The sequence below is a fragment of the Argiope bruennichi genome, chromosome X1 (assembly GCF_947563725.1).
Source record: "Argiope bruennichi chromosome X1, qqArgBrue1.1, whole genome shotgun sequence".
In the NCBI taxonomy this organism is placed as follows: Eukaryota; Metazoa; Arthropoda; class Arachnida; order Araneae; family Araneidae; genus Argiope; species Argiope bruennichi.
The window spans coordinates 19,379,106-19,400,583 of NC_079162.1; the positions used below are offsets into that span (position 1 = coordinate 19,379,106).

Genomic DNA, 21,478 nt, shown 5'->3' on the forward strand with positions numbered 1-21,478 from the left:
TAAATCCATTTTAGAGCAATTTTTGCTAGGTTCTTTGTCCTTTCATTTCTAGCAAACACCATAACTAATAACACTTAAACTTATAACACTTTTACCTAGAAGAGTTCACTTTTAGGTCGATACATTTCAGTGATACACTAATGATTTGTACCCATGGCTCCCCTCATTCGATATTCCAAGGCACAGGTTTAGACTAAAAAGCGATTGAAGTTCGGGGTCGAGAATTCTTTTTTAGCCTATAATTTCTCATCAGTTGAAGCTGTCCAAAAACTTTCCTTCATAAAGTTGTTCGCTGTTGTGAAGAAACAATTCGTCTGGCTACTTTCTTATCTTGAATAGTAGCGGAATTATGAGGATATGAATATTTCAGCCCCTACCATTTCCATCTTTTTTTAATTGGATGGCCCGACTGCGAAGTTGATTGAGATTTTAACTTTCCTAGAACAATTTATTTCTCTGTTCAAATCGAATATAAATTACTGGAGTTATCGTGTTCGCAAGAAAACATGGGATATATTGCTGGAAAACGCCGTCTAGTGCTTTATATGTTGAGTTCCGAGCGGAGCATGAGGGCTTTTGTACTGTTCTAGTTGTGTTCGTCAACTAGAACAGTACAAATGCCCTCATCCTAACTTAATTTCCATGAAGTTTAAAGTACTCCATGTCAGGATTCTCATTACAGAACCATGTTAGATTTACCTGTTTATATGATTGCATTTTCTCTGCTATGTTTGATCTTTCATCTCTTATCGGGTCTCAAAGAATGCAGAAGTATGTGGGAAAAGGTTTTATCTGAGTTTAGGGAGATACTGATAATATAGAGAACGCATATTTCTTTCATTTACTTTACACTTCTTTCACTCTTGCTTGTTAAGATATGAAAAAAAAAAAAAAATTCTCTTTAGGGATAATTTTATGTATCCATGTAAAACCACGTGCGTTAGTTTTTTCAGTTCGTCTTTGTGTGCTTTTTTTTTTTTTTTTTGTAGAACATTTGTTAGCTGTTTTTCAGCATTGTTTAGTAAATCACAATAGTACTTTAATTAAATATTTTTACCGCATGAAATGTTTGCGCAAAAAAGGTTTGAGCAATGTGTAACAATATCTCAAGTAAATGTGTATTTAATTCACTGTGAATTTTCAAATGTTTGTACGCTAAATGGTTCAAGGCTTCCAAAGATAAAGAGGAAAGCAAATTGTTCTTTCTACTGAAGTTACTTGTAAGTCATTTGTTATTCTTGCCCAATACATCAAAAATAAATTAGTGCCAATAAAATTGCTTTTTTTTAACTTTCTCCTATACGAAATATTCAAAAAGAAAATCATTGTAATCAGCAAATTATTCGAGATCGAAATTTTAACCTATCTCCGTGATGCAAACCTCTGAACAGGCCCCCCCCCCCCCACGCTGTTTGGCCGAGTGCGAAGTGAGTAGGATAAATTCAAAATCCAAAGAGTTATATCAGTGAAATTTGGCGCACACTTCTAAATTACTGATCAGTATCAATTTTTAAACCAGATCTGTCAACAAATTGACCGTCTGTCGGTATATTCATTCGCATATATGTAAATGTGACAATTTGAAAATGTAATAACTTAGAAATCAAGTAAGTGATCTTGTTACGAAGATTGTAATTTTGTGTCAAATTTTAGCTTCAATTAGCCGATTGAAAAGCATCCAAAATGCTCACTTTCTTTATTGCTTTGCGAAGCTTAATACTTTCATGTGTTAGATTCCGAAAATAAAAAACTGAGTTCTTGGGATTTTCACCGCCTGGTCCAGTGTTCCTAATTTTTATGCGAGAGGGAAGGATAATACCACTTATATTGGGGCGTGTGCTTGAAAGTTTCGGGGAAACTACTTCCGCTGCATTTACTTGCGTTTCTAGAGTGTATCAAGCCATTTCTTCGAATAAATTGGAGTGATGATCCGCTTTTTATCATGCATTTAATATATATTAGTAAAGCCATGATTGGACTTTTTTGATTTCAAAAGAAAGTTTTTCAGATGAAATTATTTTTCTCTGAAATAGTTAATGCCAGTTTAATTTTTCTAATAATGCATCATGTTCTGCAATTGCTAAAGTGAGTGTAGATGTTAGAAATGATAAATTATTGAAAGCTTTATATTCCATAAAAGTAATATCGATAAAACTACATGCTTTTCAAGCATGATTCCAGTAATTTGTTTTAAAATTGTTGGGATTTCTAATGAATGGATCTCCAGTGCCAGTACACTATGTAGCAGTGAAATATATATATATATATATATATATATATATATATATATATTTGGCAGGGAAAATTAGTAAATGTGAAAAAATTGAAGCATGTTTTGTGTTGTTCTTACGTCAAAAAGTGTAAAAAGGTTATGTGTTATCGTTCTCATGGAGTGCATGGATTTATTTCATAGAGTATATGGATGATGGCAAGTCATCTTTATTTTATGTCAAGAAAATGAGATTGGTTGTTTTTTTAATCGTTTATTTGGATACATTAAATTTACAAAAATATCGACAGTTTTGAAAATTATTTTAATTATTTCTCTTGAATAAACATCTGATGAAAGAGGATTCGTCATTGAATAAAAATAACACATTTCACAAAATATAGTCTATGATAGTCTGTTACCTATTCTACAATATTATTAACAGAAGATATCATCAGCTCATTCGAAAGATGGCATATTTTGGGAAGAAATGGTAAGTTCGAATCTGCTTTCTTTACGGAAAATAACATTCCTTTTGGAAAAGAAAAATTCAGTAGAAAGCTCTGCACTTATTCAAGAAGCCATAGACAATGAACGAATTTTTCACAATGTTTATATATATATATAATGTTTTTTCTTAATATTGCTGACTGTAATGTAATTCAATAATTTTAAATGTGCAATAAAGTGCTTTAATGAGATTTATATAAAAAAGATTTCGAATACTTTCATTTCAATGTTGGTGAAAAATATTCAGCAAATACTGGTAATATTTATACTTATATCTTATAGAATTAGATATTTGCTACCTGACTTAGTTGATTCCATTGTAACGTGTAATGCTATAATCAAAAGTATTTTTGTTTATTTTGATTCTTATTTTTTGTGGAGGTGTTTGTTAGGTACTTATTTTTTAAACTAAGATTTGACTATGTACCCTGTTTATGTAAGTATGTATTATAAATTCAATTTAACCGTGTACTTAGAATTAATTATTTTCTAATCTCTTGAATTGAAACTTCGTTTTTACTTCTAAGTACCACAAAGTTCTTTAACTCTCCAATGTTAAGCTGCAGTATCACGTGAAAATCGCCTGCTAAAATAAATGCTTACTTAATTAAATTCCAATGAAATCTCTTTTTGAGTCCCTTTGTGAATGTATTCTTACGTCCTATTTTTCTGATTTCTGCTTTGATGTGGTTAGAGTGGTCTCGTAGTACAAAGAACTCGTTATATACATCTCATTAACAAAGAACTTTTAGAAGTAGCTAAAAATTGAATATTTTGTTTAATAATAAGAAGAATAAAGTTATAATTTAGAGCAAACTTGTCCACTGTTAAGTTACCAAATGAATTATTATATATGTATATGTGTTTAATAATCCGCATTTTTTTTCTTTTAAATATTTGCGAGCATTTTGGTTTCCAAATAAACGCTCCTAAAATCAATGAGCCAAATTTTTGGAAAGTTTCCTTCAAAGCCGTACGGAATTACACAAACATGCGTTTCATACCTGTAGTTTTTACTGGAAACTGTTTCATTTTCACGGATGATAATTTCCACTTCATCGCGTGTCTTTGATTGATGCGTATTATATTGAGGGGTGGATACTTACCTTATTAAGTTTTCAAAAAAAGATTCCACAGATTTTTCTGAGCTCTCCAAAAACAACATTAGATGTGTTTTGAATTTTCTACTCTGTATATTCTATATTTTTCAACATTTTTTATTTTTTGCTTTAGGCTTGTTTCTTAAAGCCTTTATTTGCAAAATTGTTATAACTTATTTTTCTGTTACAAAATTTTGTTGTTTCTTTATTATTGATACCAATGTATGTAATATCGGTGGAAATCTGTTATGAATTGTAGAAATCTAAAATTTTCTCATTGTTTTGTAAATAGCATTGCGGATATATACCTACAAAGGTAAAAGCAGGTGTCTTGAAAAGGAATCCAGGATTTCAAGCAGAAATAGTTTGTCTTGCTCCAGTTATAAATAAAAATACTCCTTTACATATAACAGCTTTAACGATCAATGCCACAATTGGTTTGTAAGTATCTTTTATTTTGTTTATCATAGGAATTTTTCTTCCAGGTTTTGTTAGTAAGCTGATTTTTCCAATTTTGTCTTTTATAGGATTGCATATGGCAGTGAGTGCGGCGTAGCTATTGTTGACATCATACAGAAGTGTTGCGTTGCAAGCATGAACACTGCTGATTTATATGGTGAATATTGATTTCGGTGCTTATTAATTAATGATTATAAGGAATTGTTGTGTTTAACTATAATCTATTGTAAACTATCAAAAATATAGGCTACCCCCCAAAAAATGGACGAAAATTAATTGCATATTTATTTACATATTTTTTTAATATACCACATTTTTAAAATGAAACTAAAAAGTAAAAAAATAATTTTTCCTATCCCCATATTTATTTATAACTCTATACAGACTCTTAACCCCATATGGATTGTCCTATAAATTTGTGATTGCGAATTTTTAAAATTCATGATCTAGTTATCTGATCCGATGACGCAATCTTCCTGTCTTGCATGAAAAACTTCTGTGCGAAACTAAGGCCTTACAGAAAATACAACTGGAAGCTAATTCTTACGAGTTTTCCATGGTACAAAGAATGTTTTCGATACTATCTTGAATGTAATTCTTTCCTCGACTCTGACAAGGCGCAGGTCTGTCGCTATATAAAATCTTGTTGAATAAGTTAGTAAGAAACGGAGAATGCTGGAATCCCAAGCAACGAGCTGGCCAACCGGTATTCCGATATATTGAGTTTGGAGGTTGTATATTGTACGTATTTGTACGGTTGTACATATTTTTTTCTTAAAAGAAAATTCAAAGAACTAAAGTTTTTTATTTATAAAAATTTTCCCATGTATTTTTATTTAGCTTGCATGTAATAAAAAATATACACGGTGCACATGCAGCAGTAACATACTAAGTTGTTAATTTTACAAAGAATCTCTTAAATAATTGAAATACTTGTAGGCTATTATATTTGATAATGAAAAGAGAAAAGCTATGTAGTAAATTTGTAATGCTGAAGTTAACAGCAAGTTAATATTTTTATTTACACTAAGAAACAGTTTTATTTCAATTTTCAGTACATTATGCAAAATGTCATCATATTTTTCAAATACAGGTATCAGATAATCTCTAACCTCAACAATGACATAAAAAAATTCTGCTATTAAAAATACTCATTTTGCAGCTTTTACACTTGAATAAATATGCTGTCTTCAAGAACTAAGCCCAAGATTTTATTTAAAAATAAAAACATTTTTATTACAGAGATCTGATGACTTAAACTCCAACTATGTAAGGGCGTTTTAAAAAATTTGTGTCTCAATGTAAAGGATAGGGAAGTATATTTGAACGCGCTCAGTTATTTTTCTGGATGGAAAGATAATAAATCGAATTCGAAAGCACATTGTTACGAGCAAAATATTTTCTTTTCTTATTCGAACATTCCAGTGCTTCTTTAAGATATCTTAAATGTTGAAATCAAAAATTAAATTTGTTCAATTACTAAACTAAAGATAGGAGACGAAATTGAAAATAATAAAATGAATTTAATGCATTTGTAAGCTGACCGTCTAAAGCTGATAGATTATAAAAAAATTTTTATGTAAATCTCTGTTAAGGCTTAATTAAAATTTCAATTTTAGCGCTCCCTTTTATAACGTTTTGGAGGAGGTATATGTGGATTGCAATTTTAAAAAAAAGAGTGGGAGGGGGGGGGATTGGGTATTTGCTTTTGTGTAGGTATGCCTCTGAATATCACCATTACTTAATAAGCACTGTAGCAACAGTACCAATTTTACTATAATTTTCTTTTTTCGCGTCTTCTCACCTCTTAATAATATCGGAATTTTGCAAAAATTGATTTATTTTAACCAATAAAATATTTTCTTGTAATTTATTCCCTTTTAGTCGTTTTGTTTTATTTTTTTTTAAACTTTGAATTTTTTTTAGGGTCATCAGATCCTTATCAAAAAGTTCCACGTTCACCTAAAAGAACCAATATGACGTTCGGTGAAAATCCGATTGAACCGGATAAATGTCGCTCATCTGCTGTTGAACAGGTAAGTTTCTTTCTGTAAGAAAAAAAATCGTTACCCCCCCCCCTTTTTTTTTTGAATATGTACTTTCATTACTTTCTCGTATAGAAAGTATATAGAGAGTATTTTAATCATTAAAAGTTTCCAATTCCGGATTTTGACGATTATCCACGTTTTAAACCATTTTGAATTCTAAAAACACAATTTTTAAAATATTATTTCTGTTTGTAAACACGATAACTCAAAATCACTTTGAACTAGACGGATAAAATTTGGTTTATGGACTTAAAACCGAATTTATAGATTTCTATCAACTTTTAAATGAAATCAATTCAGGAGAAGTCTATCTGTCTATTCGAATATAGATTCAAATTGATAACTTCAAAAATGTTAAAGATCTAGATAGATACAATTTGGTACGCAGGTTTATCATCTAAAATGTAGAAGCTTATCGAATTCGGAACCGAATCTGTCAAACGTTAAACTGTCTGTTCGTCTGTATTTTCGCATGTCTGTTCGTCTAATTGATAAAATTAAGTATGTGATTTTTTGACTACAGTTAGTTCCGTGTCAAATTTTGATTTTAATCAGCTAGGAAAAAGGTTTTCCAAATTGCATATCTGCATGAAAGATCCAGTAAAAAATGTTAGATTCAGACCAAATATCAATATTTCATAACTGTTGTTCGTCAATATCATGCTAGGCATTCGCGATCTTATCCAGAGTCCACAATGAAATAAGGGCTTTATTGGGTAGTGTGCTGGAAAGTTTCGGAGATCTTCCCGTTGGTCTTATAGCTAGAGCAGAATCTGAAAAGAAATTATCAACTGAACAAACAAACTGATTTTTAAAAATTCAATTACAATGTTGTAGTGATACTCTGGAGTGTCAATAAATTTGGAATACTTGCATAGCTATGAGTCGATTGTCTTCAATTCTTTGCTGTCACACAATGAGGCATAAATTGATGTATTTTGCGGCGTGCTTAGCCATATGTTCTGTTCCGAAGGTATAACTTGCCAAACATCTGAAAGGATCTACATCAAGAACAATAGCAAAGGATGAAGCATTGTCTGTATATTATTTTTTCAGTATATCATAAAGAGGACCATTCAGATTCATTTTTGATCTCTCAGAGACTATATTAACAGAAATGATTGACTTTAGACTTTTGAATTTTAGTTATCCTTAATGAAGGGTATTAACATTTCCATCTGGATAGCAGAAAAGCGTAAAAGAATTTAAATTACTGTTCTAAAGATCTATATTCTTAAACAGAGATAGAGTACATAATACAGATTTTCTAATAATGCATAGAAAAAACATTCTGGGCCATCACTGAACCACTATGGCGTTATGAAACCTGGCGCTTGAGTCCATGACTATGAATCGGGTAATATCATGTAGTGCAGTTGGACATCAAATCTTATTACTCGACTCTACCGTTTTCCAGTCGTCGATGGGAGTCCTTTAGGGTTAGGTTGATGCCCGGTTTGTTGTATCAGATACAGGTTGATACTGATACTCGATTTTACCTGAAGCATTTACTTGACACTTATGTACCTGATACAGCCTGTAATTGATTACTTTTCAGTTAGAAATCATGTTCTTGGTGGTTATCGGCTCTCGCATTTGTGCTGAAACTGGTAGATAATACTGAAAGGAATTGATTCCAAATTGGGATGTCGCTTCTTTGGAAGAGATGTGCCAATGTCCTTGGTTTCGACAGTGATTGATGGATTGGTAAGAAGAGGAAAGAAATTGTTTTAGTGATATGTTTAGTATAAGTAATGACGGGGATTCTTGCGTTATATATGCGCCATTACATGGGGTTGAGAGCAGTAATGGTCGAAGTTGAAGTATAGGGTGATTCAAATTTAAGCATCACTCTTTGGGATACTCTGGTGAGAGAACCAGTTGACGTAACACCTTCATATTTGGAGGGTATCCATTTCAGGCAATGGGAAATTGATTGGTGCAGTATAAAATTAGTCCAAACAGAGGCTGCTAGATGAAATGTTGCGCTATGATCGGTCTAAGGCAATGAATATGAAACATGACACCAAAAATTAAGGACAGAATACGAATTAAAAATGCGTTATTGCATAAATTTTAATGATGTAACAAACGATAGACAGCAAAAACAGCAAACAAAAGTTTCACAGGTGGTTTTCAATGTGCCCACCTTGCTTCAGGGCTAACATGTTACACTGTGTTATAACATGATTCACAGCGGCATCTAACAGATCGGGTTTGATGTTGCGTACGTGCAAGATGATCTGGTTCTTCATGTCCGCCGGATTTCCTATGTTTCCTCGATATACTTTATCTTTGAGGTAACGCCAAACATAAATATCACAATAGGTTAGATCAGGTGAACGTGGAAGCCATCTTGTAGTAAATGCACAACTGATAATGCGATCCTCAGTAAAATGACGTTTCAGCAATTGTTGAACCTCACGTGCTATGTGAGGAGGAGCACCATCTTGTTGGAATATTGTTGTAGTGAGGCATCCACACTGCTGGATTTCTGGAATGACAAAAGTTTCTAACATATCCCGATAACATGATGCGGTTACGGAACAGGTTGTTGGTCCCTGCGAAGTTATTTCCTCAAAGAAAAATGGCTGAATGAAAAAGCTCGCAGTGAAGCTGATCCAAATAGTAACATGCGGTGAATGCCAGGATATTTGTTGAACATGGTGAGGATTCGAAGTGGACCAGATACCTCAGTTTTTGGGTGTTCACTGTTCCGCACATGTGAAAATGAACCTCATCGGTCCACAGCCAATTATGTTCCACGTCCATCCGTGCCAAGAAGGTTAAAGCGATTGTTTCACGCACATCGTTATCGACTGGTTTTTACTCTTGCAAGCGGTGTATCTTATAAGAATAGGCTTCGAATTCCATCTACATGCCCTTCCAAACTGTAGTGTATGGCAATTCCAGTTCTCTTGATTCGGCGCAAGCACTAGATGTCCCTGCTGTGTTCGAATTGGCTTGCTTAACGACATAGGTTGCGAAGTCTTTAATCACCTGCGGTATCCGTGTTTTACATTCACGGCTTGCTTAAACAACAAAGCTGCCTCTTTCTTCGAAGCGTTTGACCATTCGCCGCAGAGCGCAGGGTGTTATTGGACCCGTGCGCATTGATTTCGACCCTCGATATAAGCGAAGCGCTTTGGCAGCGTTATTGCTGCCAAAATAACTTGAGTAGCAAAGAGGGACCATCACCGTGGCCTAAGAATGTCCGAAATCTATACTTCCAGCTTTTTATCTATTACGAACCACCTTTTGTCGCCTATTATGCAAATTTTGTTCTCCAGTGTAGCTCGCAATATCGAATATTTAATTTTTCATCTAGCTAGTGAAATTTGTGCGTTAGAAGTGCAATAATGGAGTTTATTTACAGATACCTCGTATTCTGTCCTTTATTGTTGGTGCCTTGTTTCATATTCATAACCTTAAAGCGGTCGCAGCTTCACATTGCATCTAGCGGTCTTTTTTTAACTAATTTTTTTTTTATTTCACCAATCAATTTCTCATGGCTTGAAATATATATCCTCCAAATATGAAGACGTTACGTCGACTGGTACTCTCGCCAGGGCGTGCCAAACAGGGATACTTTAATTTGAATCACCCTGTATATACAGTTTAAAAAAAGCGCACGCTCATAGCGTCGCCGCGGCAGAACGGCAAACTAAGCTATATCAATCAGTATCAATAGATTCCAGAAACGGGTACCTAGTACCTGATATTCTTTGTTTGTATCAGTTTTGTGTACATGATACTTTTGCTTATCTGCTAGAAAGTATCAAGTTGATACAGTATCATTCAACTCTAATGTCCCTTTAAAAATGCAAGTTATCAAGCATGAGGCCACTCATAGTTAAGTAAACGCTGCATATTCCTTGTGCTAATGTATGACTCACTACCTAGTCTTCGAAAATATAATCATTTGAATGGTCATCAGAAGTTTCATTCTTTAAATGCAAAATCAAATGTGTTTTGAATTTTCACTGTTGCTCTTTGCTTTGAACTATTTCTTAAATTGAATGGTTCAGTATCAAGTGCCTATTATTTATCCTCCATCGAAGATGTCTAATTCACGAGTTCTACCCATTGTGTAATATTTATCAGTTGTTTAAAAGTCAATATAGTTCCAGCTACAGATGTCTTACGGCATACAAGCAGAGCGCTGAAAAGAGGTTTACCAAAATTTCCCACAAAGTAAAAAAAAAAAGGGGGGGAAGAACGATAATGGAATGTTTATATTTATTAATTTCTTGCTCTGATAATTTTGTTTAAAGGACCTTTGTGATCTAATTGTAAGGCCTTGATTTCTTGATAGGAAGGTCGAGGAAACGAAGATTAGCCGTGTATGTTGGTAGGTCTGCTATCGAGGCTCAATTTTTTTGGTGTTGATGTTGAGTGAAAATTTGGTGAGTGGGTCAGGAAATCGTATTTAACATCAGACTATGATTCGAAACTACACAAGATATGTTTCAAAATAGCTCTTGTGTAACTTCGAAACGAGAACTTAATTAAATTAAGAGGGAAAAAATCAAGAAAAGTTACGTTTCATTCGAGGATGTGAAACAATAGTCAATAGATTTTTAATATTATGGTTTTTAAAAATATTAAATCTAGGAATAGCAAAATTTATTCTCCATCTTCTGTTAATCTAGTTCAGTAATTTATTCAATTGTCAATTAACAAATTTTAAAAAAGAAAACCCAAATATATCTAGCTGCATGGCTAATCATATGTTATTATAATTTTTTAGTTGAATTACGGTTTTTAAATCTACCGCAGTATCAACAAAGTTGCAATTAAAAAATTTGTCGTTTTGTGATACCCAAAGCGTTTTTTTTTAAACAAATTGGCAAATAATGCAATAATATTCAAATTTGGTTCAATAATAATTAGCATTTAGCTAATGAAAGCAAGGGATAATTAAATTTATTGTTTTTTGAATACTAGAATGACTATATTGTTCATGAATTAGGTTTAGGAACTGAAATCTTTTAAAGAGTGGAATATCTGTTGTATAAAGATTTTCCTTTTATATACCATAATTTCTTGGTATTAGTTTCAAATAAATTATCATTCTTTTGCTGTACTTTAATTTTATTAAGAGCGAATGAAAGAAATCTTAGTAGAAAACGGCGAGAAACTGAGTGGTTTGATAAAATACCGGCTTTTCTTTTAACAAAACCGTTCTAATGTTGAGTTTCCATAGTTTATTATACTTTATTTTTGTAATCGCTGGAATGTCTCTTCCTTAACCTTTTCGAAGCAAATGAGTATTAGTAAGAATGAGTAAATTAAATGAAATGTATGGCTTGTAAAAATAAGAAATTTTTAGTTGTGAAGGTAATAAAACTTATAGAAAGACAGGTTTTTTTTTTTTTTTTAATATTGTGCATTAAAAAGTTTTCCAAAATTTAAAACTTTCATGAGTTTTTCTTTCATTTTCTCAGAATTTTCAATAACCTTAACGAACTAGTTAAACAAATCGCGTCGAGGAGATAATTTATTTAAATGCATTAATTCAATCCGTTTATTCTGATTGTATACTTATTCTGTGTTTTTAAACCTTTTTGTGTTAATTCAAGAGATAGTTTCGTCATATATATCACTTTCTTTACACCAGTCAGATGAAAATATGCACATTTCTATCTTATAAATTTGCCATCACGTCTTCAAATACATTCAGGATGGTCACAAAGTCTGTCTGATTACAAAAAAAAATATTTTTAAAAGCTATTATAATTTAGCACATTGTTGTTTCAATATGAATGTCTTTACAATATATTGTAAAGACGTTTATAAAGTTATATATAAAACCACTTACGTCAGTTAATTTTAGTGTGAGTACCCTTGATAGCCCGAAGAATATCAAAGTGGTATTCCAGTTTTCGCCAAGTATTGTCCAACATTTCAGTTGTTTCACTAAACACAGCATCTGCGATCCGAACATTGAGTCAACCAATATCTTCAGTTGGCAGTGAAAACGCTCTGTCTTCTATGTAACCCCAAAATTGTCAGTGAACAGTAACAGCCGATTTGAATTCATAAAACCAAAAAACACATTAATTTTTTCCTTCATTGACGGTATTTGAATAACAATCAAGTATAAAATTACTATTTCTACATACTTGCGCTGTCTTTTGGACTAAAAAAAAAAAATAAGAACACGTCTGTTCCAGAGTAAAAATTTTAAAGTATTTTATTCAATAGTTCTTTCGTAATAATTTTTTTGTAATGAGTAAAGTCTTTAAGACCATACTTTATCTGTTAGCTTCGTTTCTTTCTCTTCCTCTTTTACACTTGTGTTAGCTTCGTTTCTTTCTTTTCCTCTTTTAATTCCTACCTGTAGTAATGCTTTGATTTTGCCGCCTGTCGGATGCATTTCTTTTTAAATTTTGATTTTAATATGAATAATTATTGATACTTAATTAGAATTTTTTGAAAAGTAAAGTCTAGAAGGACTTTGATTCAATTATTCTACATTTATTTAGCTTCCACATAACACTTAGTTATTAAATTGGGAGTTAATTGCCTATGAACTCCAAAACTGTAAAGGCTCCCGGCCCTTCGAGAATTTTTTTTCGGATTTTCAAATTTATTTAATTGTGTGCTTTCCTATTTAATCATAAAACCCCGCAGTCAAATTTGTTCACATTTAAATCTAGTATTCATTAAATTTTGGAGTATTATTCTAGTTACGTTCCCAATTAATCACTATTTGCAAATTTTTCATATGTTATTTTATAATTCGAAAAAATGTATGGTACTTTGTAATTTGAATAATGTTCAAAACTCTAATTGAATATTGTTTAATCTGTGTTAAAAATTGTGTAATATTTTTTAGTATTTTGTTTGAAATTTAATTTTTATATTTTAATTTTTCTCTAAGCAATATATTGAAACTCTTTTGGAATTGATTCGCTGTTAAATGCTTTGCTATTGCAGTTTTCAAAATTTCCTGCTTAAAACTATTGAAATAAATTGAAATCATTAAAAAGATGTGGATTTAAAAGTTAGGAGGACTTGCATTTTTTAAGGGCCCCTCGAAAGCTTTACTTCTAGAAACCGGACTATAATTATCTGTTCTTATTTCTTTAGACGTAAATTAATGAATACTTTATGCTTTTATTTTTTCAATTTTTAGAATACATAAATAATCGGTGTTGGACGCTTAAGTTTCGAAGTAAAAGTGGATTATGTTTAACATTGCCATATGTTGTATTTACAACTTTGTATCTATTTCTGTGACATAGATTTTTCAACTACAGCATCATTTATGAATGAGAATGTTTATGTTAAAATACATTTTTTTTTTACTCTTATAGGTGAACGGTATGTGCCTCAGTCCAACTACTCGTAAGCATTTATTACAAAGAAAACCTCCATCAGCTGAAATGCGTCGGACCAAGTCACAAGGTGCATACTATATGTATAAGATTATTATCCCTTGGGAAAATGGTTAAAATTCCCCTTACTGTATTTATGCAAATGATTGTAATGTGTTTTATATGGGGAATAAGTAAGTAACCAGTGAATAATAAGTAAATAATCAATGAATAATGCATAATATGATTTAATTCAAGTAATAGCATATAAGTCATTAAGCTTCTAAAAGACAGCGAATTAAAATCAAACTATTTTCAGAAAATTATACGAAAAGCTAAATTTTGCAACTGTTTTGGCATTTATTAAAACTCACAGGTGAATAGTTATGCATATGGTTTCTTTGCCATGTTAATCTTACGGCTAAAAAAAGAAGTTTACGAAGATTCATATTGAGATTCAAGTCAGTGATCGTCTACCTTGGCTGTTTGACGGTAAAATAACGCTTCTGGAAAATGCAAAAATTGTGGCCCCTTCTCTATTATAATTCGAGATTCTTGTGTAGAATGCCATGGAACGTCACGCCCTATTAGAAAGCCATAAATATCCGAGTTGCTGAAATGAATTAATTAGTCTCTGGAATTGTGTTTGCAGAGCGAGCGTTTAAGTTACTAAATGCTGAGTTGCCATTCTATAGTTTTGTTACAGTCATTTAATTAGTGAATTGTCATTCTCTTGTGTTATTAATTTCTGTTAGTGCTATTCTTTTTGTACATCTTAGCTTTTTTTTGCCTGTGCTTCGTGTTTTCTAGATTATTCGTGTTATAATAAATCGTTTCCAGTTATCCAGCTGAGTGGACTGCATTCACCGTACACATAGCAATTAATTTTTTTAACACAGATGTCAGAAATGGGATCTGAAATGTATGGTGAAGGTGAAATCTCAATATAAAAATGGTCATAAACGTCGATTTGTTTGCTTTGTTAGTCGTTGTAAAAAGTATTTGTAATTTGGACACGGAGATATGTATTATCACAAGAAGGAATAATGAATATAATAGAGCAAGGCCAAGAAGTAATAAAGAATCTAAGCCGAGTTGATAGAGAAAAAAGACTTTCGACAGTCGGATCAAAAGAATTAAAAATCATGTTAATAAATGCATAAGAAAAATAGAATAAGATGTTCGAAGCATGAAAAGGAGGATTGAAAAATCAAGGGAGAAGGCTTGAAAAATAAATATTCAAGGTATTGAAAGGGGAATTGAAAAAAAAAAAAAGTGATGTTTTAAGGGAGATTGGCGACATCGAGAAGAGACTTAGTGATCATGGAAACAAATAATGCAATTTCCCAGTAAATTCAGAACTCATCTGTGAGTTCTGACCAACTGTCAAGCCATTGACGCTCGATAAGCAAACATCATGGATTGTTTGAAGCCTCAGTTCAACATTATGAGTTCTATAAATGGATGAACGGATTTTGTAAACGCAAATCAACTTGCAGCCTATCTCCGATGATCAGTGGAGCTTAGACAAAATATTTGTTGTACTTTTAAGCTACAATAAATTAACCGAGCAAGGATCAGAGGCGGAGATTCCGCGAGGAATACGAGCTGATAAATTGGCGGATTTAACAACTATCGAAAAGCTCTAGAATTCTGAATTTAAGATAGCCATCTGATCCACTTTATTGAACTGAACAGAAGACAAGACGACAGAAAAATATTTTCAAGATAGGAGTAAGACTTCGAGTATTAGTCACCAATGTGGAGCGACTAATGAGCCTGACCTATTCCGAGTGTCCTCTAGATATTTGGAGAGCTTGGCAACCCAATATTTCGACGACGTCATCAGGGACGAAAATCCGCGACATTCAACGAGTCTGGTGAACTCAAAGGATTTGAAATCTATTCTAGGATATAGCGTGAAGAATGTAGCTGCGAAAACCGCTTTGAAGAAATCTAGGCACGTAAGATCAAAGAGGATAGAGAAGGTTGTCGATAAAGAGAAATATGATATATTTTAATCTTTATTAAAAACGCCGGAGAGATTATCGAAAGTCTTGCGGCCGGAAAAACATTCTTCTGGACGAAGTTCGAACGTAATTTGTTGGAAGTGGGATAAAGGAAAACTAATTTGCGACAACCTTATGGGACGAAGATTTTCTTTTCTGAATAAAGCACCTAGAAAAGAATTGAAAGTTTCCGCCCTTAACGGAGGGAAAATTGGACTCTACAATAAGAATGTTGGGTTGGCAACTAAGTAATTGCGGATTTCACTCAGATGGCTTCAGTTGAATTTTTAGGTTTGCAGACGTAGTACAAATGTAAACCACATTTTGTTATTTGATAGTTGGCAATTCAGATGTCAATCAGTAAAAAAAGTTTTTTGATCGGTTGCGTAGTTTTCGTTTGGCGTTCGTTGAAAAATGGAAAATCAAAAGGAACATTTTCGTCATATTTTGCTTTTTTATTTCCGCAAAGGGAAAAACGCATCGCAAGCTCATAAAAAGTTATGTGCTGTTTATGGTGACGAAGCCTTAAAAGAAAGGCAGTGTCAAAATTGGTTTGCCAAATTTCGTTCTGGGGATTTTTCACTCAAAGATGAAAAACACTCTGGTCGTCCAGTTGAAGTTGATGACGACCTAATCAAAGCAATAATCGATTCAGATCGTCACAGTACAACACGTGAGATTGCAGAGAAGCTTCATGTATCACATACATGCATTGAAAATCACTTAAAACAACTTGGCTATGTTCAAAAACTCTATACATGGGTTCCTCACGAACTGAAAGAAACGCATTTAACGCAACGCATTAACAGCTGCGATTTGCTAAAGAAACGTAATGAAAAGGATCCATTTTTAAAACGACTGATAACTGGCGATGAAAAATGGGTTGTTTACAACAATATCAAGCGGAAAAGATCGTGGAGCAGGTCAGGTGAACCAACTCAAACAACATCAAAAGCTGATATTCATCAAAAGAAGGTTTTGTTATTAGTTTGGTGGGATTACAAAGGAATTGTCTACTTTGAACTCTTACCACCCAACCGAACGATCAATTCTGATGTCTACATTGAACAGCTAACGAAATTAAACAATGCAGTTGAAGAAAAGCGGCCCGAATTGACAAATCGAAAAGGTGTTGTATTCCATCATGACAATGCAAGGCCACACACATCTTTGGTCACTCGGCAAAAATTATTGGAGCTTAGTCGGGATGTTTTGCCACATCCACCAGATAGTCCTGACCTTGCACCATCTGATTACTTTTTGTTTCGATCTTTACAAAACTCCTTGAATGGTAAAAATTTCAATAATGATGATGATGTCAAATCGTACCTGATTCAGTTTTTTGCTAATAAAAACCAGAAGTTTTATCAACGTGGGATTATGATGCTGCCTGAAAGATGGCAAAAGGTCATTGATCAAAATGGGCAATACATTACAGAATAAAGTTTAGTTCCATGAAAAAATTGTCTTTGATTTTCTAAAAAAAATCCGCAATTACTTAGTTGCCAACCCAATATTTATGATATCCTCTGATTGATGTTGGTAGAGACAGATGCAAATGTAACCCTTTTAAGAGCAGACATGTCTAAGAAGTTGAAGGAGCAACTTATTTACACGACACCTAATCGGTGGCAGCTCTTCAAACTCTTGAGGGAAACTTCTGATTCTCTTTCTTTATGTAAGGAACTTGGAGGCTGGATAGTTTGCTGGATCCAAAAGCTTCAAAAATATGATTTCGAAATCCAGCAGTGCAAAAAAAAACTCTCACAAAAATTCTGATCGAAAACCTTCGAAACTTTCCTATCAAAGACCTTGAAATGAAAGCTGCTAACTTTGCTCTAATACCGAGAAAAAAAATTCGGAATGAAAACAGATGTTTTCATCCAAATTTGTGACTAATACTGGAGAAGAAACTAAATTCGTTGGATTGACCTTCTTGATAAGAAATCTTTCTGAATAGTCCTATGCTTTTTGGGATTCCTTGCATCATGAGGTGAGTATTTTATGTCATATGTGGGAAATTGATGATGGCTCTTGTCGATGATAACTTATTCTTCCGAAGAGTAAAATTTAAGAATTTCTCTGAGAGACTTATGACAGCGTAAGTGGAGGACATTTTTTGAGTCATGGAAACTTTTAAGCACAACCTGAAACCAATTTTATTGGGTTCGATTTCGCGCTGACATTGAAAATGGCCGCTGGGAATAGTACCACGCTAGTAGAGCCCGAAAAAGATTCACAACAATCACTAAAGTTCGCTTGCTGTAGTATAATATGAATGCACTTTTCGAAAGAATTGTTTTAAATAATCTAGAGTAATTTTTCATCTAGCTAGTGAAATTTGTGCGTTAGTAGTGCAATAATGGACTTTATTACAGATACCTCGTATTCTGTCCTTTATTGTTGGTGCCTTGTTTCATATTCATAACCTTAAAGCGGTCGCAGCTTCACATTGCATCTAGCGGTCTTTTTTTAACTAATTTTTTTTTATTTCACCAATCAATTTCTCATTACTTGAAATATATATCCTCCAAATATGAAGACGTTACGTCGACTGGTACGGCAATATCGATATACCATGCTATTGTTGGGTTATTTTATCTAGTGACCTGAAGCAATTCCCTTTCCAGATCAGGAAGTTTCGATTGTAGCAGAGAATGTATTTGGATCTGGACTTACAGATGTTATTACATTCTTAAACTTCATATGAAGTCTGGTATATGTTTTAATTCCGCTCTGTTTACTGAGCTTTGCAAACTTTTGGGAATTCTGAAGACTCGAATAAAAGAGTTAAATCCTAAGTCTCCGATGGCATGATCGGGAAGTTTAATCGAATAATTTCAATTGATCTGTCTGAATCAAACTGAGCTACGCATACGCAATTTTTTCTCCTGGCATGTTGGAGCACAGTGTATGAAGTGAGGAGATGGAGTCCTTCAGGAATGTTTTTGGTCGAATTCTGCGATTGGCGTGTGATATCCTTTTTGGATGAGCGAGTGGTCCGCCATCTTCGTCAATTGTATACATGAAGAACTTAGAGGAACGTTTGGAAAGTACACACACCTTTGCCAGAGAGCAAAGTAATCCATCCTGTGAACAAATGATGACTCGATACGATGCCAGAACATCACACCATCATTTTAAAACGAAAGTGATCAAGACAAGATGTATAACCTAAAACGGCGGAGAGATTGTCAATATAGTATACTATCGTCCAGAAACGGAACATTGCTGAATGCAGAGTTCAGAGGTCGCTCAAAAACCAAGCCAAAAGTCATTCACATATTTAGTTATCTCTATGTTGGGCTACTGAATATTGTTCTATGTTATGAGACTGCCGGGGCGGGCAGTCTTCGAAGTAGGGTGGAGGGGGGCAGTGTTAAGAATCTTTAATACTGTTTCTAATTTTTTGTTTTTTTTGTTAGAAAGAAGGATTTTATTAGAGATTTTTTTTTGCATGCCAAGTCAATGATTCAAATTTGTCATATTTATGACCTTGTTCTTATTAAGATCAATTAAAATATTCTTCTAGAGAATTCCATTTGAGATCAAATACTGCCAAAAAGCTATAAATGTCCAAGATACTCAAATGAGTTATCATCTTTCTGGAACTGTGTTCGTAGAGCCATCGGGCAATTAAACGCAGAACATTTTTGCTTGTATTTTTACAGTTATTTAATTAGTGAGTTGCTATCTACTTTTGTTACTAATTTCTGAAAGTGTTGTCTTTTGTACTGATCCGTGTTTTCACTACCTGGGCTACGCGTAATAAACGGAACAAAGTTTCGTTCAAAGTGTCTATTAACCATTTTTTTCATGCATTTCATATTTTTCATGTCCTTTTTTCCCCACATATTTCCTTATTTGAAGTGTCAATTTTACATCTGCAGAGCCTTGAATGATACATTTTGCCCTTGCATTGACTATTAATTCATTAAAATTAATAAAATGCGTTTGTTGATTTTGCTAATATTTGTGATTTTCTATATCTTTGTGAAATATTTAATTGGAATTAACAATGTATTTTAAAAATGATTTTTATTTCTTTTTTTATAAATTTTTTATAGATTTAAAACGAAAATCTTTGAACTGAATCTAAGCAGAAAACGTACTGTTTAGTCAAAAAGTTCTTTTTACAGAGATAATGTATTATAAATCTTATAAAATGCTTTGTATTTTTAAATATAAGAGTTAAAATGTTTTGAATTTTTAATATTTTTTGTAATTTAGCAATATAAACAGTTTGATTCAAAGTTTAGTAAAGAATATCATAAATAATCTATGAGTAGAAACAGTTTCGAAAAATGGTGTATGCATTTGTAAAAGAAAAATTGTTTCATATGAGAAAAAGTTCAAATATTTTTCGTGTACTTTTACTCTCTTGAAACTTATTAACGACAATTTCCAGATTTTCTAAACAGAAGCAAATCAGATAGAAACTTTTCTCAATTTTTTCTTTAAAATATTTAAAAATTGTACTAAATGTTTGAGTTTAATAAATTTTAAGCTATTTAAAATGTTCACTGAAATGTACGACTTAAATACAAAAACAGAAAGGAAAAAAATACAACAGTTATAGGAGCAGAAATTACAACAACAAACTTAAGCAATATCCCATGAAATTTTATTATAATTTTTCCTTTTTGTTCTTAAGTTTTGATTTGTATTTTTCAGTGTTTATTGTCATACATAAATAATATTTCTGTTGCAGATAAAATAGATAGTTCCTTCGCACGATCTCGTAGTTCCAGTATGTCTAGCTTAGAAAATATGACATCAGAAGCAGTGCAATGTCTAGTTTTTGCTGAATCGTACTGTAGAAAATCAGGTAATATATTGTGCTTTTATTTAATTCCTGCTAAATATATACTTAAGAAAAGAAATACACTGTTCAAAATTAAGATCACAAACATAAAATCTGTGAAAACTGATGAACTGTTTTGCCGTGAAATTTGGCCAAAAGATATGTTACAACAAGGGAAAGATTACTGCAAATAATAATACGGAAAAGATTTTAATTGTGAATTAAGAAATAGGGTATATCAAAAAGTCTTAAATCATAAATCAAAGATAAAGCATTTATCTCCATAAAGTCTGTCTCTGAAAAGTCTGTCTAATGTGGAATGTGACCACTGTGCGCTGCTATAAAGCCTCACAACGAGCTCTCATACTATTTATGAGGAGTCAATAAATGTTTGTGACAGCAAAACCCATTCTTCCAAAAGCGCGGCTTTTAACTCCTGGAGTATCTTGGGGGGGGGGGGGGGTACGCTGTGCAATGGCTCTTCCTAGACCATCCCATACACGTTCAATAGGATTGTATCCGGAAACATCGAGAACCAATCCATACGGCGAATATCTTCTTTTGCAAGAAAAATCATCAACAATCTGAGCTCTGTGTGGCCACACATTATTACCAATAAAAATGAAATCCGGACCCAATAGCACCTCGGAACAACCTCTCATAGGTGTCAAGGGTCTCATCTCTATAGCGATGTGAGGTGACAATACCCGCATCGAATACGTGCTGTGGTGTACGACTGGCCAACACTATGCCGCCCCAGACAAGGATTAACTGACCGTTAAATTTTTCGATTTCTTTTACATATGAGGGATGATAGCAGATTCCTTGTTCTCTCCAGATGGAGATTCGACGAGAATCACTCTGTATAGTGAATCTCGCCTCATCACTGAAAAGAACTCGTGCTCATTCTTGTGTCCAAGACTGATGTGTTTGGCTCCGCAACAACCGGGCTTTCTTGTTGGATACAGTAAAATGGATATATACGATTGTATTCTGGACGTATAGTGTCATCTCTGC

At 33.0% G+C, this 21,478-nt stretch overlaps 1 protein-coding gene across 1 annotated transcript in view; it reads left to right on the forward strand.

The window, feature by feature from the left end:
• LOC129958844 (syntaxin-binding protein 5-like) overlaps positions 1–21,478 on the forward strand; it is a 112,600-nt gene that overhangs the window by 51,488 nt on the left and 39,634 nt on the right. The window contains exons 17-21 of the mRNA XM_056071566.1: positions 4,112–4,260; positions 4,347–4,435; positions 6,205–6,314; positions 13,649–13,739; positions 20,369–20,485. Of these exons, the coding sequence (XP_055927541.1) occupies positions 4,112–4,260; positions 4,347–4,435; positions 6,205–6,314; positions 13,649–13,739; positions 20,369–20,485 (556 nt within the window). The remainder of the gene's footprint in view (positions 1–4,111; positions 4,261–4,346; positions 4,436–6,204; positions 6,315–13,648; positions 13,740–20,368; positions 20,486–21,478) is intronic.